General features: G+C 51.7%; 1 protein-coding gene across 1 annotated transcript in view; it reads left to right on the top strand.

The window, feature by feature from the left end:
* The first annotated feature begins 220 nt into the window (after positions 1-220).
* TGM2 (transglutaminase 2) overlaps positions 221-23,504 on the top strand; it is a 41,567-nt gene continuing 18,283 nt past the window's right edge. Inside the window, exons 1-4 of the mRNA XM_063296796.1 lie at positions 221-329; positions 5,452-5,631; positions 11,270-11,512; positions 15,995-16,113. Of these exons, the coding sequence (XP_063152866.1) occupies positions 320-329; positions 5,452-5,631; positions 11,270-11,512; positions 15,995-16,113 (552 nt within the window). The 5' untranslated portion in view covers positions 221-319. The remainder of the gene's footprint in view (positions 330-5,451; positions 5,632-11,269; positions 11,513-15,994; positions 16,114-23,504) is intronic.

Genomic DNA, 23,504 nt, shown 5'->3' with positions numbered 1-23,504 from the left:
CCCCCAGGACGTTGGTCAAATTTCTTGGACGCTGCCAGCCCACCCTTGTACCTAATTTGGTTTTAATTTTTTTTAAGTGTGAATTTAATTTTTCTTTGCAACCTCCCTCCCCTGCCTCCTCCCCCGCCCCCATTTTTTTCTGTCTCCTTTTCTCGGTGACTGTCTGATATCCACCCAGCTGAGGGGTGTGTGCTTGGGATGACTATATAAAGGGATGTGGCTCTTGGGTTGGGAGGCAACCTCACAGCGCCTTGTGCCATTCAGCCGGCAGGGCAGGCAGCGAGAAGCCAAGTGGAAGAGGTCTCCTCTGCAGGGCAGCATGGCAGAAGGTAAAAAGCAACCAGCAGGTCCTGCCCAGGGACACGGGGTTGGCATCCCCCTGGTTTTCCACCCCACCCCCGTGAAGGCCTTGCAAAACTTGGGTGTGCATGTTCCCCTGATACTAACTTTCCAGGAGTCCAAAAGAGAAGTGAACTTGTTTTGTTAGCATTCTCTAGGCATGGAGAAGTTTCCTTTCATGCAGTTTGGTAAAACTGCCCCTTAACATTCTCTTGGCATGTTTACTCTAAGCTTTCTAAAAAATGTTTTAATTATTTGCAATGATTAAGAAACAAGCAGAAAGTAGTGGAAAATAAACTGCAAAGCAATAAGCCAATTTTGGGAAGAACAATTTTCTGGGCAGGGTGATGGTATTACTGGTAGATTTTCTGTATCACGAAGGTCTGTGTAATTTGTGCTTATAAGGGAGAAATATATAATAGTGGAGAGAGAGATATGGGGAGGAAACTTTGGACAAAGCTTGGAATATTCCCGTGGGATTCTAGAGAGATACATCATATAATGAAGTCTATATTTATTTCGCTATTTCTGTGCACCCTATCAATAGTTGTGCCTTGTATTTGGCTAAGGAAATAAAATCATGTTCTCTTTTAGCCAGAAGTTGCATGTACAAAAATGCATTTGGCCTGGTGTTAATTCAAAATCGGTATCACACAGCAAAAACAACCAAGAACTTGCAGGATTTGAAGACATCACAGATGCCCTGAGAGTCTCAGCTGCTTTTGTTGCAACCAACTAACCCAGTGTTTCTCAAGCTTGGCAACTTTAAGATGGGTGGACTTCAACTCCCAGAATTCCCCAGCCAGCAGGGGGAACCTGACCATGGCTTTGGAAGTCTTACAGTGAACATGAGGAGTTGGGCAAAGAAAAATTCTTAACCTTCCCTTCCATAAGTCCTTTTTTCCCAACAACTACACGTCTCTAAAGCCCAGGGCAGGCTCCTCAGCCTCCAGAAGACTGTGTACCCCCACTCTGTCTAATTGCAGCAACATTCGTTTTATGACCCACCAAAGCAAACTGGAACCCGTAGGGTGGTCAAAAAACACCTCAGTTGTAGCTGTTGCGTGCTCAATCACCCCAAATTTACATTCTGGCGTGGATTCAGGCACGTGGCTTGGTGACAAGGAGTCGAGACAACCAAAGGATGCTTCAGGGACACAATTTTTTAAAATGTAAGAGTGGAAACACTCTGAGTGCATCTGTTCTATTTTGGACACCAGATCCAGAGATGTGGAACTCCAAAATCTGCGTAGAAGGCAATTTGGAGAATGTTCCTCCTCTCCAATCTGTTGATGCAATCAGTTTAGCTCTTTCCCTGCCTGAAATAATTATAGTTAACAGACAGCAATCAGTTAAGAGGCCATGAGCCCAAATTTATTCATTTAGTAATCTTTATAAACTGCCCCTTTAAAAAAAAAAACAGGCTCTGCATGGTCTATATCACCGAACAAAGAAAAGGCAACCATAAAAGGAGAAATAAATAATCAACATCCTCAACTGGGCGGGTCCAGGCTGCTTAGTTGACTGGTGCCCAAATCAAAGGGCAGATGGTGTCCATCTGTCCACCGATCCCTCCTGGGACCGGTGTGTCTTGTGGATGTGTCTCAGCCAGAACAAAAGGCTCTGCATGAGGATGAAAACTGGTCGTTCTGCTGGAAGGTCCAGGGTTGCTATTCCCAAATCCTCCTCCCCAATGCAGCAATAAAATTCACACAGAGAGGTGCCTCTTCATCCCCTTGGCCTTTGCGGTCATTGTAGGAACTGGCAACCTTGGATCTCCACCTGTGACGAGGACAGGCCAACCTTTGCCAACCTGCCCAGGTCGGACGTTCGGATCAGCAGGGCGGGCTCTCCCCGTCTCTCACTGATATCAGAATGGCGTGGTCAGGGGGTGTGACTTTCTCTCCCTCGTTCGGCTGATTGTAATCTTTGCTGCTTGAAAGACACGGGTCAGAGCCTCCCTGGTCCCAGTCCCAGCCCCACCGCCGTCTCGGCGTCAGCCAGCATGCGCAGGAGCTGGTCAGGACTGCCTGCCTTCTCACCAAGCAAGTTTCTAACATAAACAGGAGAATCAATAAACACACTGCAGGGTTGGAAAAGGTGTGGGAGCTGAACCAGGTTAGCAGGGGATGTGGGGTGGGGCTGAGAACATATGTCCTCAGGCAAGCTGCATGGCGTGCCAGCCCCTCACGATAAAACCCCCTTATCAGCTCTGAGGGTGACTTTGCCATGCGGTCCCCTGTGCCAAAGGAAGTGGGTGGCTGTTTTCATTCCCGAAGGCGCCAGGTGACCGAAATCTGCTTGCTCGCCTTATAAGGAATTTTAATGACCTGGGATCAGGATGCTTGGCTGTAGATGAATACTTACTGGATCTTATTTGTGATTTGACATATGAGAACCTTTGAAACTACTGGTGGTCAGTTTTGACAGAAGTCTAAAATGTGGAGTCCTGGGTGCTCTCTGAGCTTGGCTGTTGGCTTGCAGACGTTTCGTTGCCCGACTAGGGAACGTCATCAGCGTGAGGGAGGGTGGGGTCTGCTCCCTGTTCGTATACAGCAGCTTGCCCTGCCCTTGGGGGTGGGGGTGCTGTTCTCTCCTTGGTGGTTCCTTGATTAGGATATTGTTTGTCTGCTTGGTAGTTCCTTGATTGGGCTATGTTCTGCTTGATTGTTTGTCTGGTGTTAATCCCTGCCTGTCTGGGTGTTGGCTGCTGGAGAGGACGTTCAACCCTCCACACTTCAAGCCTGAGCTTCATATATTCTAGTCTAAAATGTTTCAGCAAAAAAAGTTCCATGCTCCAAGTTTGGGGGCGGGGAGCAGAGAGCCACAGGCCAGTGGAGTCCAGCTGATGGTTTGGTGAGCAGCTGGGTCAAATACAGGGAAGTGGGGAGAGAGGCGGGGTCTCCATGGCCATCGTCCAGCCCAAGGGGAGTGAGGTACAAGGGGGTACCTCAAGGTCCTTCTCGGGGGGCAGGGGGCTGGCTTGGGAAGTTTTCCCTGGGAGACCCACAGGCCACCTTCTCTAACATTTTTCTGCTACTGGGTAGAAATCTCCCCACCTTGCTGGACCATCTAAACCAGTGTTTCTCAGCCTCAGAAACTTTAAGATGTGGGGACTTCAACTCCCGGAATTCCCCAGCCAGCCATGCTGGCTGGGGAATTCTGGGAGTTGAAGTCCACGCATCTTTAAGTTCCTGAGGCTGAGAAACACTGATCTAAACAGCCAACATTTTTACTGAACCGATTCACTGAACCAGAGCATTCACACAAATTACATTCGCTCAGCTGCATGCCTCCCAGATTTTCTGGTTATCCTGTGTTTTACTGCTTTTTCAAAATCAATATTTTAATTTAACTATTGAACGTGAGTTCAGATGAGAATTAGCCCAGAAATTCTGTCTGAAGCCACCCAGTGTTCCTGGCCCGCATGAGCCATGCCCAAGGCGGCTGGCAGACACAGGGCAAAGCTGGCCCAAAGATGGACTGGACTTCACGTTCCATAATTCCCCGTTTGTAGTTGCCAGGAGATTGTGGAAGGTGATGTCTGAGCACTCTGGAGGCAGCCAGGCTGGTTCATCTGGCGCAGTCCTTTTAATGGAGATTCCGACGGACTATTGGACAAACCGGTTACCGGAAAGAGCAGCTGGTGAGCAGAATCCACAAGTCAGAGATGGGTGGGTTCAAAGAGAGGCTGGGCAGCCGTTCGTCTGGGAAGCTGCGGCTTGTGTTCCGGCCCTCAGCAGCAGGTCAGACTAGATGGCCCCCAAGGTCCCTTCCAGTTCATGGATTCTTACTCATCCGCAGCCCTGTGTCTTCAAAGGCCAAAGAGAAAGAGTTTAAAAATGGCAAAGCATCCCAGCTGCCAGAGGGAGGTATCGCAGGGGGCTTAAAGCTTCAGCAACCCCATCGGGCAGCCAGAGTTTTGCTTTGTTCATTTCGCCAGAGGAAGGTGAGGAGGTGGCTGGAGAGCGATTCGTGCAAGAAGCAGAACATGGAGAGGAACAACAGGAATGTGGGTGATTAATGCGCGCAGCAGCCTGCCAAGAAGGGGGGGATGGACCCTCGCCAAGAGGCCCTGCAGTCCTGATTTAGAGACAGTGGCCAAGTGGGTTTGTTTCTGTTGGCTTCACAGCATAAGGGAGGAAATTCTTGGCCTGGAACCTAAGCACCTGTATTTCCCACCGTCCTGCCCCGCTGTCCGCTTCGGATTGCGCTGCACTCCTGTGCCTCCGTTATGGGAGGAAGCTTGCAGTTAAAAAACAGAGAAACTGGCCGCTTGGCTGTGTGGCCGTGGGTGTAACAGGTAGCTTGGCCACCATGCCCTTGATCTGAGAGCTCAGAAGAACAGGGCTGCAAACTTCAGCTTTCTTCCAATTCCAAGGGGGACATCTTTAAAGCAGGAGCTTCCAAGGAGTTCTTGGTCCCAATTGCCCAATTTGTACCTTTGGGCCAGTCACTTTCTCAGCCTGAGGAAGGAGGCAGCGGTAAGCCCCCTCCCAAATGTGCAGGGGCCTGCCCATATGGTCATCAGGACTCAAGACTGAGTGGGAGGCATAAGAAAAAATAATAATGATAATTGCAGAGTCATATTGCTGACTGGGGCTGAGTATGTTGGGACAATTACTTCTGCGATCTGGATTCTGTGCTCCTGTTAAGGCACTCCAAGATCACATTTGCCTTTGTAGCAGCTGCATCGCATTGCTGGCTCAGAGTTGTGGTCCACTAGGTCCCAAGTCTCTTCCATAGGTACAACTGCATGGCAGGAGGCCAAGAAGCATGATGAAGTCCTCTTTGTTTTATTTATTTATTTGTCATATTTCTCTACCACCCATCTCGTATTACAACGACTCTTCCTTTTTTGGTGGGAATCGTCCTACGTTCAGGGTCCTCTGCCCTTCTGCTAAACGCTGTGTGTGCATCCGCTCAGTCTGTGTATTGTGTGCAGCAAGGTCCTCATTGCAGGAGAGGGAAATGCCTCAGCAGCCTTCTGGTGATCAAATGCTTTCAAGGCAGGGTGCTCATATTTGGATGCCCCCTTTTTTGCTGGGGAGAGAATAGAATGCAATGTCTTTCTTGCAGGAAAAAACTCTGACTCTCTCTGGGCTCTTGCAGATCTACAGTTAGAGACCTGGGACCTGCAATGTGAACAGAACAACCGGGAGCACAGGACCTCCGAAATGGGCTCCCAGCGGCTCATCGTACGCCGGGGACAGCCATTCCAGATCACGCTGCACTTCTCTGGGAGGGCATACGAAGAGGGTGTGGACAAGCTCACCTTCACTGCGGAGACAGGTGAGTTGAGGTCCCTGGTTGCATGAGGGTGAAAGTCTCCTGCAGCCTGCCAAGCCTTGTGTTAGATCACAACTCCCATCATCCACAGCTGGCCCAGCAGACTGGAAAAGATGGGGATGCGGTCCAACATGCCTTGCAGGCATGGGAAAACAGACATCCGCTGACCCACATTTAAACGTGTCGGACTAGATTGCACAGATTGTGATCAAGGGAAAAGTGATCTTCCAGTGTGGATGGCGAGGCCGCAGCGGGCGCCGACTCCCAACTGTGTGCCAATGCTGTGGTGATGGGTTCTTTTCACAAACTTCCTCAATGGCTATTGAGACCTGTCCCAGTGGTTCCTGTGGAAAGACGGCAGTGTTCTCCACGGGGTAGGTCATCCCCAGCACGGCAGCCTTGTTTTTAAATGCTGTCTTCAAACAGATGCAAGGATTGATTGTGTGCCGTCAAGTCCATGTTGACTCTTAGCAAACACATAGATTAGTGTTTCTCAACCTTGTCAACTTTAAGCTGTGTGAACTTCAATGCAGAATTCCCCAGCCAACTATGCTGGCTGGGGAATTCTGGGCGCTGAAGTCCACCCATCTTCCAGTTGCTGCGGTTGAAAGCCACTGAGCTCCAGTGATGCCATGATGAGTGTGATGACACTTGACCCCTTGCCCCTCCCTCCCCAGGGATGCCCAGCACCCCTTCCAGGGAGCTGCAGGTAGAGCCTTACAAACAAATCAGCTCTCTTGAGTATTCTTTCCTTAAACCAGTGCATATGGCCGCCCATCTCCTGAAAGAAGTCTGGGTGGTGAACAGAGATAAAAACACCACCCACGATTGGCAAATCCATTATAGAAAGTGTAAGTCAAGGTCCCTAAAAAATCTCATCACCTGCCTATAAACGCAACTCATGCCAGGGCTCCATTAACACCCTGGCCCCAGTGCCTGGAGGAAGACCCAGAAGGCCAGAGCAGGCCAGGGCTGTCCGCATCGCAGGGGGATGTTGGTCCACAAGGCAGGTGCCCTGACCGGAAGTCGTGCTTCTTGGGCCCACCAAGTCACACTGCTTCACCAATGGGACCCGGAGCATGATCGCTCTGCCCTATTTGGTGTGATGGGCAGAAGCCTTCGGGGAGAGGCGGTCCCGCAAGTACAGGTAGTCCTCAACCTACGACCATTCGTTTAGTGACCGTTCGAAGTTACAGTGGTGCTGAAGAAAGTGACTTACAACCAGTCCTCGCACTTACAATCATCACAGCTTCCCTGTGGTCACGTGATGAAAATTCAGGCGCTTGGAAACTGGCATGTATTTACAATGGTTGCAGCATCTCAGGGTCATGTGATCGCCATTTGCAACCTTCCCAGCCAGCTTCCAAGCAAAGTGAATGGGGGAAGCTGGATTCACTTAACAACCACGTGATTCTCTTAATGGCAGCAGTGATTCACTTAACGACCATGGCAAAAAAAGGTGAAATCGGGAGCGACTCACTTAATGACTGCATTGCTTAGCGACAAAAGTTCTGGTCCCAATTGTGGTCGTAAGTTGAGGACTACCTGTAACCTGGCCCCATGCCAGGTAGGGCTTTAAAGGTGACAACCAGCACTTTGCATTGCACCCAGAAGCCCACTGGGAGCCAGGGCTTCCCGATCCTTGTGCAGAATTTGACCTCCACGGCCAAGAAAACCAGCAGAGAGTCCTGCCTCTGTGCTGCTGCCACTTTCAGAGAAAAATTGACTTTCAGATCAAACGTTCCCACCGCATCCCCTGGAGTCCTCTCTCTTAAGCCCTTCGGGGTGTTCCCAACACGAAACCCAACGTTGCTCAGCAGGGTGGGGAGGGAGAGAGGGGGGCTCACGTGGGCCTTGGCTTTGATTTTATCTCCCCCGCTCAGGCGGCCGGTGGGGAGATAAGGGTTCGAGGGAGGGAAACAAAGGCAGGAAGTTGCCCGCCTGGCCTTTCCCACAGTTCTCACTCAGCAGCGGGATGGCCGAGTTGACAAGCGAAGCAGCCCCGCGCTGACCTCGCTAGAGGCAACAAGAGAGTTTAGCGCGGAGGGTCTGACTTGGAGGACACTCCGCTTTCCCGGCCCCATCTGGAAATCTCCATGTGCCGGGAAGCTGCCTGTAGCCTCAAAGGGGGGAGTCTGGCCGGGGCTCACTCTGTGCCAAGCACGGGTGGCTTTGGCACCCACCAAAGATGAGCGGGGGGAGCCACTGCCAGGCCCACCCTCCCCAAGTCGGGCATCGTGGGAGCTGCCCCTTGATGCCCACCCCCTTCAGTCCCTTCACAAGGATCTTCTGAAGGGATCCCAGGAATCCTTCCCCTCCCCGGCACAGAGGGTGCAATTCGATGGGGAAAATGGGGTTCGGTGCCCCTTCTGAATCTCTGTCCGCCCAGAAGGCGGCCGTGAAGAGCTTCTCAGCCGCCCGGGAAGGTCCCGCTCTGAAGGCTCAGCCAGGGCTGTCGGGGGTGGGGCTGGGGAGTCAAAAAAGTCAAGGAAGCGCAGCAAGGGTGAAACTAACAGCATACGTGCATAGCAGAAGCAAGAGGGGCTTCCACCTGCACCAGTCCTTACGCAGCAAGGCAAATACGAACGCAAAGTATGGTTTCTAAAGTTTACACCGAAAGGCCGAGAACAAAGTGGGAGATCAGGAATATTTATCTATATTGTTTTTAGGGGTGTTTTTTCTTTTTCTTCTTTTTTAAACATTTTTAAGTCATAATATAGTGGAGACTTTGCTACCAAGCTCAAAACATTATAATTTTTTTTTAATGTCAAGGTATTTTGCTTGGTGTCTTTTACTAATCTTATATTGAGCATTAATTGCACCACTTCAGTACTTATCTGTCCCTCTGTAGATATTGGCTTTAAATAAAAAATTGGAAAAGGAAAAGTAAGATGGCAGCCTCTGCCTTCCTCCCCCCCCCCCCAACAAGGGGCTCCCCCGCAGCTCCTGCACTGGCTGAAAGGGCCTCTGTCTCTCTGGAGGGCAGAGCTGGGCTCCAGGAAGTCTGGGCTCAGGCAGACCTGAAGGGAGGGTCTCCCCCCCAGGCTCCCCCCGCCCCCGACCGCCATCCGTCCCGGCCGCTTGGCACAAAGGGACGGTGTTGCTTGCGAGGGGCAGTGGCTGGGCTGGGCTGCTGAGACGGGGGCATAGCCAGACAAGCCATTCCTGGAGACCCCACCCAGGAAGCAACACCTCTCTTGCCCCTCCCGCCCCCGCCGCATCCTTTGCAAGAATGAATGAGCATCTGTCTGAAGGGGAAGCCGAGCTCTCTGACCCCGGCTGGGAACAGGCTATTCCAGTGCCTGGTCCCTGCGGGGCCGCTGAATCATCCTCTGGGCTCCCTGAGCAAGCCATGGCGTGGCCGAGACGGGCTCTCACACTGCCAGCGGCGGGGGTGGGGGGGAGGAAGCAGGCTCCTCCCCGAGGTCCATGCATCTTTTTGGCCACAGCCTCTGATGCCTCCGCCCGGCCCTCGCGGTGAAAGAAGCCCAACATTGTGGTCCCATCTAGATGGGCAGGGGGACAGCATGCAGGGTGAGCGGGCAGCCCTCCCTGGCGGTTGCCCGCTTTTCCCCTCCAGGACCTCCTCCCTCGGGCAGAACATCTTCAGGGGGAAGGGCAGACCCTGCCTGGCAGGCAGGCAGAAAGACTTCCGGGCAGGAGGCCAGCCGACGTGGTGTCAGTGGAAGTTTACAGCCGGGGTGGGTAAGGTGCCCGCTTGCTTGACCATCAGCCCAGCCTTTACGGGAGGCCAAAAGAGCTCGTGGCCGCTTCAGCCCTATCCGGGGGGGCTGCCGTTGTTCTGGGTGAGGTGAGCCCCACCCCAGCAAGTGAAGCCCCATCCTAGCCAGAGGCTTCCAGAGGGAATCAGTTACAACCTTCCCCGCTGCTTCCAGGGATGGAGAGCTCCCATTTCACGGCACTCACTCAAAAAGGAAGCCCCAAATCAGCAGCCCAGCTTCTTAGCGTACTTCACTAGGAACCCATGTAGATCAGGGTTTCTCAGCCTTGGCAACTTGAAGGCTGTGGACTTCAACTCCCAGAATTCCCCAGCCAGCCAATTCTGGGAGTTGAAGTCCACAGCCTTCAAGTTGCCAAGGTTGAGAAACCCTGATGGAGATGGTGGCTGTAGAGCAATAAGGAAACAAATCAGCCCATTCCAGCAAACTTTTGTCCCCCGTCGGGGGAGATGGGCGGTGATATAAACTTAATAAAATAAAATAAAATAAAATAAACTTTTGGGGCTTTGTTCTGCTGGGCTGACATCTGGCTTGTTGCTGGGGGGAGGGTTGAAAAAGTTACTATTAAGGCCCAAGCTGCCCTCCTGACTTTTTTTGGCTCCTCCGCAGACATCCCTGCTGACCAGCGTGGTTATCTGAGGCTTGCTGATGCTTCAAAAGTTTTGGTTTTTTAATGTGTGATTGGAACTGTTGTACGTCATCCCGAATCCATATGGACTGGGTCAGCTGGTAAACCAGGCTGAATAAATAAATAGAAATAAATGCCCACCCGCAAGTGGGTTAACTCAGTAACCTGGTGAATTATATCATGTGAACTGAGCCTTAAAATGGTCACCCTGGCTAGTAGTCTCTCTCCCACCCCCATGCAAGTGCACCTGCAGGAGACGCTATTAAAATTGCCATTGATGATTTATTAATCATTAATAAATAAATAATTGTGTTGGTAGCCACGGCAGCGGGTGGGAGTGTGGGGGGTCGATGGATTTTTTATATTGTGGATTTTAATTTTGTAAGCCACCCAGAGTCACCGTGTGTGAGTTGAGCAGCCATATACATTTATTAAATAAATGAATGGTTGGGGGGTCACATCTTCTGTGGGATGCACACTTATTTTTTCACCTCCCTGCTCACACTGACTTTGTGGGGTTTGGAGTTGCCACCGCCTTCCCCCTCCGCTGCGGACCCTCTGACCAGCATCAGAGACGCGGCCCCTGGGCCATGTGATGCCAGCTAAGGGCTCTTTCCCATGTGGCACATTTTCTATAGGCGCTGCATGGGACAGTCACTTCGCCAGCATCCTGCTGCAGATTACAAAAGATCAACCCTCCCCCTCCCCACCCCTGCTTCTTGTGTGATTGGAAGGCTTCCTGACAGGATCCCCCACCTGGAGGAACAAGCCAGTTGAACTCCCATGAGAAGCCTTTGAATGATGAGATCATGAACTCACCTGTCTCCCTCCCTCCTCCTTTCCTCCCTTCCCCCTCTCTCATCTCTCTCCCTCCCTCCCTCTTTCCTCCCTTCATCCCTTCCTCTCTCTTCTTCTTCCCTCCCTCCCTCCCTCTCTTCCTGTCTTTTCTCTCTCTCATCTCCCTTCCTCCCTCCCTCTTTCCTCCCTCCCTTCTTTCCTTCCCTCTTTCCTCCTTCCTCCCTTCCTCTGTCCTCCCTGCCTCCCTCTTTCCTCCCTCCCTTCTTTCCTTCCCTCTTTCCTCCTTCCTCCCTTCCTCTGTCCTCCCTGCCTCCCTCTTTCCTCCCTCCCTTCTTTCCTTCCCTCTTTCCTCCTTCCTCCCTTCCTCTGTCCTCCCTGCCTCCCTCTTTCCTCCCTCCCTTCTTTCCTTCCCTCTTTCCTCCTTCCTCCCTTCCTCTGTCCTCCCTGCCTCCCTCTTTCCTCCTTCCCCTGGTAGGACCTTGCCCCATTGAGACATCAGGGACCCGGTCTCCTTTCCCTCTCTCCTGCTCCCTGGAAGAGGCAGCGTGGAGTTCCGCCGTGGAGAAGCAGGACGGGCTCTCTCTCTCCATCTCCGTCGCCTCCCCTCCGGATGCCCGCATCGGCCGATACCGCCTGGTCGTGGATGCCTCCACGCAACATCAAGGCTCCAGCTTCCATCTTGGGGAGTTTATCCTGCTCTTCAATTCCTGGTGCCCAGGTAGGTCTTCCCCCTGGGCACGGGAGGGGCCACTGGGTGTCTCCTTCTGCCAGGCCAGAGCAGGGGACAAAAGTTCCAGCACGGTCTGCCCAGATTCCTCTGCCCTGAGGATTCCTGCCCGTATCATCAATGGCTGAGGGGTTTGGGGCTGCAGAACCAACCAACACACCTGGGGGCTCTGCCTGGGGGAAGGCTGGCCCACGCTGACTAGCAGGAGCTGCCCGGGGTTTCAGAGAGGATCCTCCCAAGTCTTCCCTGGCAATCCAGGCACGGAGTCTGGGAGCAGTGGCCTGTGAAGCGAATTCTTCACCGTCAGCGGCTGAGCCCAAAGGCTGGGCTCGCGTATCGCATTAGACCATGTGATTGGGTTGCTTTTGGCCAAGGATGATGCATGAAGAACTCAGCTAATGGTTGTGTACCCCAGAAACCATGGTCAGGTAAACACCGCCTTCACAAGGACCCCGCCTTGGTGTGCAGAAGGTGCCACGTGCAGTTAGTCTCTGGCAGTTCCAGCTGAAGGCACCTCATGTAGCAGGAGGTGGGAAGGAGCTTTCCCCACAGGCCAGGAAGCATTTGCCGGCCAGGATGGAGTCCATCCAGCGTTATCCAGTAGCTGCACCGGTAGCGCTGGTTGTCACATTCGTGGTTTCCTTTGTCTACTTGTCTTATATGGGTGGCCAACTCCCAAGAGCTGCATCCAAGGAACAGGCTTTCCCGGAGAGTTCAGCTGGTCCAGCACTGGTGGCTTCCAGAAGCCACTTTGGTCAGAGCCTTGTGAAGTCTTCTTCTGGGTGTTTCTCTGATCTGAGTGATTCTTTATTAAGATGCTTTTATATCCTGGATACCTTAAACTGTCTTGATGTCCTGCTGAGACATTTAATAAATAGATAGATAGATAGATAGATAGATAGATAGATAGATAGATAGATAGATAGATAGATAGATAGATAGATAAATGCCTTCTGCGCTGCTCCTATCGCAGCCTTCTCTAGCCTAACATCCTCCAGATGGGATTTCAGCTCCCATCGTTCCCAAGTCCGCACATTAGTTGGACATGCTGGCTGGGGAAGGATAAAAATAGAAGTTCGTTTGTTTTAAAAATGCTTCTAACCCACCCCAGTCCTGAAGGGATTGGGTAGCATTTGTCAATCAAAGCAAAATAAAAATACCTAACTGTAAAACCAGAAATTCAGTCCAGGAGATGCAGGCCCTCACTGAAGACCACTGTGGGCCAAGGTCTTGCTGGAACAATTCAGCCTTGGCTGGCTGTGAAATATGCTGCCCGCACCTCCAGCGGGAAAGTGTGTCCCAATTAGGGCCATCACGGAGAGGGCCAACCATCCATCCCACACCCAGAACCTCACAAAGGATGGAGACTCTCAACAGACCCCCTCTAGATGACCAGACCAGTTCAATCTGTCTGGATGGCAAAGACGGATTAAAGTTAGCCTGGATCTGGGTTAGTCCTAAGCAAGTGGGCTGACTTCAGATTGATCACCTTGTATGCGTCTTCCAGTCCAGTGATTTGCCACTGAGTAAGACAGTGAAGGACTCCTCAGGAGCATGATAGATGTCAACCACCCACCTCCTGGGTCTCTCGGACCTCCCCCTCTGCAAGGCTCCCCTGAAGACGTTGGGCAAGCAACTTCCAAGAGTTGGGGGGAAGAAGGGTCTGGTGGGTTTGGGCTCCACTCAGCTTCAGTCCTCTTCAAAAGTCCAGAGATGTTAGCTGATCCCTCCTGGGGCATCTCGCTGAAACACAGAGGAGAAAGAATCACTAGGAGGCTTTTGGAAGAACATGTGAGTTTTTGGGGCAAAGGCACTGGCAGTCCTACTGGCTTCTCTTTCAACGTATCTTTGTGAAAGGGGAATTTTAACATTAAACATTCACTGCAGCCGAGACCAAATATTGAAATAGCCTGAGCGCCAGGTCATCTCTTCCCCTGAACAGACTTCTCTCCACATGCGGCTGGAATGTGCCGGCACAAAGATCCCATTAAGCTGTCTAATCAACATGCAAGGGAAAACAGACAGGATTAAAACATATTTCATTTCCATCTTATTTCCTCTTTTGTGAGGATACATGTTCCTTACTATATATGTATGTATGTATGTATATGTATATGTATATATAGCATAATATATTATATATTTAATCAGTACTTATTAATAATTGTAATGCGGCTGTCTAGTGAATTCAAATATTCAAGCCCTTTCACTGTTGCTATTATTACTATTATTTTTCACTGAAGAACATACCCTTTACATAGAGCGATGCATTTCCCCTGAGGTGTGTCTATTCGGAAATAAAATATGAGTCAAGAAGAGCAGGAGGCGGCAGAGGGTGACAAACAAGGAAAATGTGGTCATTTCCCTAGGAAAAACAGCCTAACATCTCCGTCGTGGGAGCTAACTTTAGGGCATTTGGCAAGTTTAGGAGGGCTTAAATGCGGGCCTGGGCACAGTTTGTCATCCGGTCCTCCAGGTCCCTTGCCCTTTCTTAACATTAAAGAAAAATGCACTCTCCCTGCCAAAATTTGGTGGCGCAGCCTTCGGAAGCTGGGGGCCTACCAACTGGCCAGGGCTGTCCAAGGGCCGCCAACAGGTGACCCGCTCCTCATTCACGGGAGCATCAGCCAGCACCCTTGGAGGTGTCCTGAGCAACGGCAAGAGCCTGCCGTACAGCCCTCCACTTCTCCCACCTCAGCATCACAGAAGCCCCCTGCCCCGCCCCACAGTGCACAGCTGCAGTGTGCATCCCGTCCTCCCCAAGGAGAGCATCAGGCTGGAGTTTCCCCATTGGCAAAGCGGGTCCACCACTGTTGGCACTGGACGAACAAGGCAGAGACGGTGGGGAGAGTCAGAATGGGGTCCTGGGCAGGAGGCCTTCCAAGCGCTGGGAAGGAGCACGGGCAGAAGACTCAGGGCAGCGTGCTGGCAGGATCTGCAGGCAGATGGAACGGGAAGGGGCTGGGGCCGGGAGGAGTGGAGTCTGGAAGGCTGCCATGGATGTTCACTCCTGCCTGTGCCCTCCCCGAGGTCTGCTGGGTGGTCAGTCCAGGGTGTCCCATCCCTTGGCTGAACCCGCTCGTCTTCTGGAGTCCCCCAGCCTTTGCACTAAAGGCCCCCATGATCAGGGGAAGAGGAAGTTACCCTTGGCAGTGGCTGCCTTGGGGGACCCAACAGAGCCTGATCGGCTTCCAGTGACTTCTGCTGCCCCGGGCAGATGGTTGGAGAAGGCCTTGCAGGCTTCCATTTTTCCTTAGAAGTACAGGGTGGGAAGGGACAGTTCTTGGACCTGCAGTGTTTGGGGAGGAGAAATTTATTCATCGGGACAAAAGCCCCCCACCCCACCCCCACCAGCTCACAGGCCTTAGAAAATCTCACCCCATGCCAGACAGGAACTTTTTCCTAATCTTCATTGCTGCACAGGGAAGCCCAAGCCCAATTAATTAATGGAAACCCTTAATTATCAGAGTGTTGCTAGGCAAGGATGGCCTGGAGGCCACTGTTTCATTCGCACAGATGTTTAGAGTGAATATGAAATAAGGGTTGAGAGCACAAATGCCTGAACAGACCCTGGTTCCCCGATCAGCTTTCTGGAGGAATCCCTCAAGTTTCGGGGTTTGCTGCTGAGAAGTGCAGTATCTTCCTGCCTTCTCTTTCTAGGTTGCCTCTCAGTCTCCTTCTGCCCTGGCTCAGGAGCAGAAAACCATCTCTTCTTAGCGGAGGGTGGCTGCGATAGGTCATCCTGGAGGGGTCTGAAGGACGCCGTCAAAACAGCCACGTTGGCAGCCACCACGGCGTGATGGAAGCTCCCCCAGCAGAGCCTAAATGGCACCATTTCAGCTGCCACCCTGACTTTTTTGACATGCCCTGTGGACACCCCTGGGTCGTCTGTGCCTTCTGGGGCCAGACTGACGGCTACAAATTGTGCTCTTGTCCAAGAGTCAAAGGACAGCTCAAGTCCTCCTTACCCCCATGGGGATCCTCCAGGGATGATCTTAATCAATCTTAAAAACATCGTTTTTCATATCAGGAGTCTGAGGACCTCTCTCAGAAAACAAGCAAACAAAAACAGTTTGCTTCAAGGGAATGACTGATAAACTAATCAGTTCCCATCATCCTCGCCTACCTGAAGCTCTTCTCTGGCACCGATAAGGGGAAACCTCTGTGTCTGTCTGACAGCAAAGGATGAGCAAGGTCTGTTTTCGGGAGAGGCTATCTGTCTTTCTCCGTTCCTTTACTTGTACTCAAAGGAGGTTTCTCCAGGTCGGCCTTCCTCAGTGAGGTGTCCTTGGGATGTGTGTCCCATGATCCCCAGCCAGGGCAGCTGGGAGTTCCTGAGGGGGGCGGCCAACATGCTGGGAGATCGGCACCCCAGGGAAAGTGGACACAGATGTTCTGCAGAGGTTCTCATGTCTCAGGGCTTCTCTCAGTCCCAGCCTGCCTCCTGCATCTGAGCTTCTTCTTTTTGACCAGAGGACTCGACGTACCTGGAGAACGAAGAGGAACGCGTGGAATATGTGTTGACTCAGCAAGGCCTGATCTACCAGGGGTCGAAGGACTACATCTACCCCATCCCATGGAACTTTGGGCAGGTGAGCTGTTCTCTTGCCCTACTGTTGGCGGGACCACCTCTCCCGGAGGGTATCTGCTATCGGTCAGGTAGGGTGGGCGCTCCCCAGGTCCCTTCCCTTAAATGTGGCCATCTGGTGGGACCATGGGGGTGCTGCCCCGACCCTTTGGAACAGCCCCCCCCCTGAGATTTGGAGGGCCCCCACCCTTTTAACCTTCCAGAGGGCCATGAAGACCTGGTTTATCACCCAGGCATTGGGCTAGGATGGAGATGAGCCCACAAATGCACACGCAAGTGTGCAGTTGATGGAACATTGTGGCGCTGTGATGGGGTGTGCAATGTTGTTGTGGGGTTTTCTGGGGTTTGTTTATTCTGATTTTATGAAGGTTGCTGTGAGCCACCTAGGATTATTGCATATAAGATAGACAGCCACACCAGTTTTCTAAATAAATAAATGTTCTAGGCATGACCAAGAAGCACTTGGGCACCTTCTCACCCATCTTGAAAGTTGACTGTTTCATTTTGGTTTTATTCAGTCGAGGAGAGAATGTTCTTTGTGGCAGGAGGGAGAAATGAAAGGGCTGCCCCCCCCCCCCAGCCCTTATGAGGAACATTTTGAATGGTCGCAATTTCAAAATGGTGGCACCATAATATATATATATATATTTATTTTTTCCTTTGCTGCTCATGGACCCCCATGAGCAGCAAAGGAAAAAATAAATATTTTTATGGTTATTATAATTGAATATTGAATAATATGAAGCAGAAAAAAAGACTCCCTATCACCCAGACTGTATTTCCAGGGCTCTTTTCATCCAGGAGGTACAGAGTTAAGGACCCCTCAGTGAAAGGTCATTCAGCAAAACAGGCTTGCTAAAAATATGAAGGCACCACCACATACCACATCACGCAACTCTATTTTTAAACATTAACAACTAGGAAAATCCTTTTAAAAATATTTGGATTTCTTTTTTGACATACTCAGTGGCATCTTGTTGAAACCGACCAACCAAGCTGATCCGCTGGGGGATTTAGCCATCTGTCAATTCCCCCTCCCCCAGCTTTGCGCAAAGGCTCTGCATTGACACTGTCCCGTGAACCTGACTAGCAGCTGAGAGCTAAGCACCCTTTGGACGGAGGCGTAGCGCTGTTCCAGGAGAGCGCTAATCCTGGCTTCAGAGGCAGCCAAACAAGAGCGGGTAGGCAAGGGAGGGGGGTAGCGCCATCAAGCACCGAAAGAGAGATCTCGCCAGCAGCCCTGCGCAGCTCAGGTGGTCTTGGGGGTGAGACAGGGTTCAGCTGGGAGACCTGGCAGGTGCCGGGGGTGGGGGCGGGGGAGGCTTGGTTTGAAAAGTTCACGCTCTCCACATGTCCAAAGCACAGTGGCCCCGGAGTGTGGTGCCCAGGTAGTGCCCAGGGACTAGAGGGAAGGGTCATGCCCACCGCTGCCTACAGTGGTAGATGTAGCAGAAAAAAGAGGTTGTTAGGACATGTCTGTAACGTTTATTATTATACTGTTTTATTCCTTTTAATATTGTTTACTTCTGAACCACCCACAGTTGTTGGGAGTGGGCAGCGTACAAAATAATAATAATAATAATAATAATAATAATAATAATAATAATAATAATTGTTTGGTGCAAGTGAGGAAGCGTGCTAGATACCGAACTCTGGGAATGAATGCAAGACTAGAGAGGCTTCACGGTTGGGGATTCCTACTATTAGAAGGCCAGGAACAGCAGTTGAATAAAGGGTGTCCGCTGGCTGTGGTCAACAAAGTCAAGATGGCGGCCAGAATGGTCTGATTGCAGCTCCACTGATGTCATGTGCAATGCACATTTTAAAAATTGGTGGAACTTTGGACCCTTGCAACCACCATCTTGACTTTTTTGACCGTACCCTGCAGACACCCCCGAGTTGATCTGTGCCTAGAATGGCCCCTTTGCTCAGGACCCGCCGCCTTGGCTCGGCAGCTGCTGCTTCTTCTCTTCCACTCATCCCTGGAGATACGAATTCTGCCCTGAGCACACCTCTCTCCCCATCCGCCCATCCGCCTTTCCTAAAAGTTCGCCAGGCCCTCAAGAAATTGAGCCCTGTGGGCAGCCTGGTTCGAGCACGGCCAAGCCTGGCCCTGTCCGGAGCAGTGCCCAGTGGGTTTCCAGTGCCCGTTTCTGAAGCTGCGGGCCGCCTCTCCCGCCCTGGGCCGCGGGCCGAGCCCATGGAGGCAGCCTCTGCCTTGGCTTGGCTGCTGCTGCTGCTTTGCCAAGCGGGCGGCGGGGATGCCGGGAGGGACTTGTCGTAACTCGCACAATGAGGAGAACGGAGGAGGACTTTCCCACGCCCCGTCCACCTCTCTCGAAGTCTTCGGGGACCTGGTGGGAAACGGATGTTCCGCAAAGGCCAGGAAGAGGAACCTCAGACAGTCATCACCTAAACGAAAACATGTTTTCCTGCTAAAACCCTCCAAACATTTTATTGTCGTACAACAAGGCCGTGAACTACAGCACGGAGGGCTTTTCCCCCATAGCCCAGGGCCACTGGTTTCAGGGCAGCAGCCCCCGCCCAGATTTCAGCCTGCTGGGGCGAAGGCAGAGCTTCCCCCGTGTTGCTTGCCTTGGCCACAAACACAGCACGGGTTCGGTGGGCCTGACCCCACGGTCAAGCCTTGACTCGTTCCCAGCCCACCTCGAGATTGGCCCTTCAAGTTCTGGAAAACCATCCCTTTTCCCTGCTTAATCTGATCCAGATGGTGTGAAGTTGACTCCACTTCATCCTTTCTGGAAGCTGTCCCTTTATCTTGGGGGTGGGGGGAGGAAATGCATGCCCTCGGTCATTCGTCGCCAGTCAGCATCTTCAAAACACGCCTCCCCCCCCATACGGCCTGCCATCCCCGCAGACCGGGACCAGAGTCAGGACTGGCTGTTCCAAGATGTTCGCCCCCCTTTTCAGGAGGAATGCATAAGGTACATAAACTAAAAAGCATTTCTGCACACTTGCTAAGATTTGGGAAAGACGGGACAGATTCATAATTAGGGTTTATTGCAAATCCGATGTTTTTCTGCCATTTGCAGCAGGAAGTTTAGAATCTTCTTTGAGATGTTTGGCTCTTTGTCCTGATTGTTGGTAAATGTAAGATACCTGTTAAAAAAATCCACCTATAATCCACCTATAGATCACCCTCCTGAATTTCATCCCAAGCTAATAAAAAAGCACTGAAAGGGCCTTTCATGGCCAGAGATAATCCTACAAAGGAAGCCTTTGCCATTTATTTATTTTTTCATTAACTTTGGTGACCTCATTTGCAGAAGCAAAAACGCCGAGCAAAAGAGGAGGCGGTTGCAGGCTGGGCTGCAGAGGCAGGATGAATTTTGAATCACCAGGGGACTGGAAGGGAAAGCGCTGAACCTAGGCAGGGGGCAGAAAAATTCCACCCAGCTGAAAAGCACTCCAATCCGTCTGCATTTCCCCCACAAAGCCTACGCATGTGCAGATAGTCCTTGCTTAATGACCATTCATTTAGTGATGGTTCAGACTTACAATGGTGCTGGAAAACCCGACTTACAACCGCTCCTCGCACTTATGGCCGTCGCAGCATCCCCGCAGTTGCGTGATTACAATTTGGGAACTTGGCAACCGCTTTGCATTTATGACCATCACAGTGTCCTGTGGTCACGTGATCACCATTTTCAACCTTCCTGGCTGGCTCATGGCAAGCAAAATCAATGGGGAACTGTGATTTGCTTAATGACCATGTGGTTTGCTTAACGACCACCATAAAAAAGGTCATAAAATCGGGTCGGATTTGCTTAATGACCATTTTGCTTAGCAACTGAAATTCTGGTCCCAATTGTGGTCATTAAACAAGGACTGTGTCTGTATCTGTGTTTCACAAAGGATGAGATACGTGAATCTGGTGAGGGCGGTGGGAAATGGACCCTTTGGTGGGAGAAACAGGTGCTGGAGGCCAGCTAGGTGCTGGAGGCAGCCCGCCTCAAGAGAGCAGCGCCCAAGTTGCAGTGAGCCAGAGGCACCCTGTGGATTGCTAGGCAACCGTTCCCAGCCAGCATCACCAAAGAGCACCAGGTTGGGGAAGGCTGCTGCAGGGGATGGCACGGCTAAGGATGCGGCTTATTAAGTGTGTTTCCCTGGCTGGCCTTAGGCAAAATGTTTCCCATCAGCCTCAGTTTTCCGAATGGAAATCGTAATGGTGCCCCTTATGCCGTGTATTTGCTCCCAGGTTAGTGGAAGCGCCAGCTGATCTTCTCACCCAGTAAAGCAAGCCGGACGAACATCAGTCCCAGCCCATTCCGTCCCCGGGGAGGGGAGGGAGGGATGCACGGTCAAGGCTTAGCTCTGCCTTTAGTGGTTGGACCGTCAGGAGACGGAGCCTCCTCACCAAGGCCTCGCCTTGCAGGTCAGTTAGTGCCACCCCCTGGGACCCCACCGGGCGTCTCTGCTACGGGGGGCGGGCAGCTCTGTGAAGCACTCCCAGGAAAGAGAGCCTCTCAGCTTCCCAGACACATGGGGTCCTTGTCAAAGTGGCCTTGCTGGGCAAGAAGCTTCTCCTAGGGCCTGGCCAACTCCAGTTTGGTCCAAGTTCCCCCTCTGGGTTCCAAGGTCTCTGGAGCAGCAAAGAACATGGAGTTCCCCACCATTGTCCCCCAACAGAGGCTGATGTTCCAGAGGCTGCCCAACCAGGCAGCTGAGGGGGGGGCACATGAAGAAGAAATGGGTCATGGAATCACAGGAAGGGATCCAGGGGGTCTTCTAGACCCAGACTTTGCTAGTTGCGGGGATCCCTTTCTGCTGCATTGCCAATTTCTCTAACTTGTAAATCTATTTGTTTAAAAAAATCTTGTTAGGATGGGGAGGATGCTGAGAATTCAAGCAATCGGGTGTTGGAGACCCTGACTCTGGGTGTGGGATCTGCAGAAAACAAAAGCTCAGATTGAACGGGCTAAAAGACTGAGCACCCGGCCCAAGGAGAAGATGCGCGTCAGGCCGTGGAAGGGCAGTGGGCCGCCTTTCTCTCCCACCTACGTGGTACAGCAGGTACAGGTAGTCCTTGCTTAACAACCACAACTGGGCCAGAATTTTGGTTGCTAAGCAAAGCTAACCCAATTTTACGACCTTTTTTGCAGCGGTCATTAAGCAAATCACCACAGGTGTTAAGCCAACCATGTGGTCATTAAGCGAATCACATGGTTCTCCATTGATTTTGCTTGCCAGAAGCTGGCCAGGAAGGTAGAAAATGGCGATCACACGACCATGGGACTCTGCAACAGTCATAAATGCGAACTGGTTGCCAAGCGCCCCAATTGTGATCATGTGAGCATGGGGATGCTGCAATGGTCATAAGTGTGAGGACCAGTCATAAACCATCAGAAGTCCGAACCATCACTAAATGAATGGTTGTTGAGTGAGGACTACTTGTAAATTGCCAATTCCAGAGGTGGAGCCATGGTGGGTCTCCTGCGCCCTGCCCTTTCTGGGGGCCAGCAGAGGGAAAGACCATCCGCACAGCTCTCTCCAACCGGCGTCTGTGGCTTTGGGGGATCTAATCTGCACTATCCAAGCCGACCAGAGGCCTCTCGGCTGCCGTCAGACTGCCTGACCGCCACCTGGGCTTGAAGATAAAAAACACTCCTGCTGGGATGTCAGTTTGTCCTCATGCTTGGAAGAGCTGTTGTTCTCTCTTGGAGCCCTCCTCCTCTTCCTCCTCCTCACATTTGTCCTTGTCCACCTGCAGAGCTCAGATCAGTCAGTCCCACATTTCTGCCAAAGCCCAGTCTGGAAATTCCTCGAAGGAATTTCTCCAGGATCAGCCTTCATTTCCCAAAGGGCCTCGCCTGGTTTCCAAGGACTTGCCAGCGAGAGACGGTTGAGGGCCCCTTTGAGCCCTGAGCAAGATCTCCTTGGATGGCACCACTCCAGGCCTTCAGAAGCAGTTTGGTTCTTTTCATCCACCCCAAAACACCCAAAAAATGCTGCTACCCCAGAAGCAGATGCGTCAAGAGCTCACGTACCACGTGCCAGACTTGGTCTGAAGGAGGGATCCATCTTCAGGAAACCCGTTCAGCACTGCATTCTCCTTTGACTGCAGGGAGCGGAAGGCAGGTGGACCAACCCTTTCCCCTTCTGACAAATGAGTGCTTGACTTCATGCCAGGGAGAACTTGAGGAAGAGCAGCCGAAGGGCTGCTGTGAAACTGGATCAGGCCAAATGCTCCTCCAGCTGGATCCATCCGATCCAGGGAAACCTAATCTTCATTAGTAAAATGGTACAAGGTGAGTTAGGTGATACAGCTGTGAGATGGATTCATAAGCACCTCCTAAATGAATCCAGATCGGATCAAATCAAATCAAATCTGACTGCACATCAGCCTAGAGGGGAGGACCGAGTGGGATCCACAGGGCTCCACCTTGGGATCCTCGGCTGCTCAACACTTTTTTTAAGGACTTAGATGTTCCTGAGGGGACACTTACTAAGTCTGCAGATGACCAAAATTAGGAGGAATGGCTAACACTTTAGAAGAGACAGAGAAGATTCAAAAATATTGAGACAGGCTTGAAGAGTGGTTTGAAACCAACAGGAGAAATGTGAAGTCCCACATCTAGGGAGGAAAACATGCAAAGCCCAAGTCTAGGATGGGGAGATCTGACTTGGCAGCAGTACCTGGGAAATGGATCTGGGTGCCCTTGTTAGCCATAAGCTGAAGCTGAGCCAGCACTGGGATGCAGCTGCTAAAAAGGCCAATGCTATTTTTGGATGAATCAACAAGAGAATAACATCCACAACATGAGAAGTGGTTGTCCTGCTCTGCTTTGGCCTGGCTGGACCCTGTTTGGAGGATGTGTCCAGTTCTGGGCACCACAGTCCAAAAAGGGGCATCAACCAATGGCAAGAAGTTCACAGGAGGCTGGTTGGTGTGGTGAAGGGCCTGGAAACCAAGGCCTGGGAGGAACAGTTAAGCGATCTGGGGATGTTTAGCCTATGAAAGAGAAGCCTGAAAGGTGTCGGGCTTCTAATATGTAAGGGACTGTCCTATAGAGGAGGGACTGGACTTATTCTCTAACTGTATTGGATGGCAGAACCAGAACCAGGACCAGGGGCTTGAGAGGATAAGGAAGTAGATCCTGGTTAGATCTCAGGAAGAACGTTGTGATGGTACCAGTAGCCAACGAGCAGAATAGGCTGCCTCTTGAACTGGTCTGCTGCTCTTCACTGGAAGTCTTCAAAGAGAGGCTGGGCAACCACCTGGCTGAAGTGCTCTAGTGGGCTCTGCTCTGAGCAGGGGGTTGGGCTAGAAGACCTCGGAGGTCCCTTCCAACAGGATGATTCTCAGATGCTGTTGCTTTGTGCCCAGAAAAGCCCTGGTAGATCACACCAGGGGGCTTCCAGTCCAGTGGCTGG

Source organism: Candoia aspera, chromosome 3 (genome assembly GCF_035149785.1).
Source record: "Candoia aspera isolate rCanAsp1 chromosome 3, rCanAsp1.hap2, whole genome shotgun sequence".
NCBI classification, from domain to species: domain Eukaryota; kingdom Metazoa; phylum Chordata; class Lepidosauria; order Squamata; family Boidae; genus Candoia; species Candoia aspera.
The sequence above is the reverse complement of the archived record's forward strand: the minus strand, read 5'-3'. Positions and strand labels throughout refer to the sequence as shown.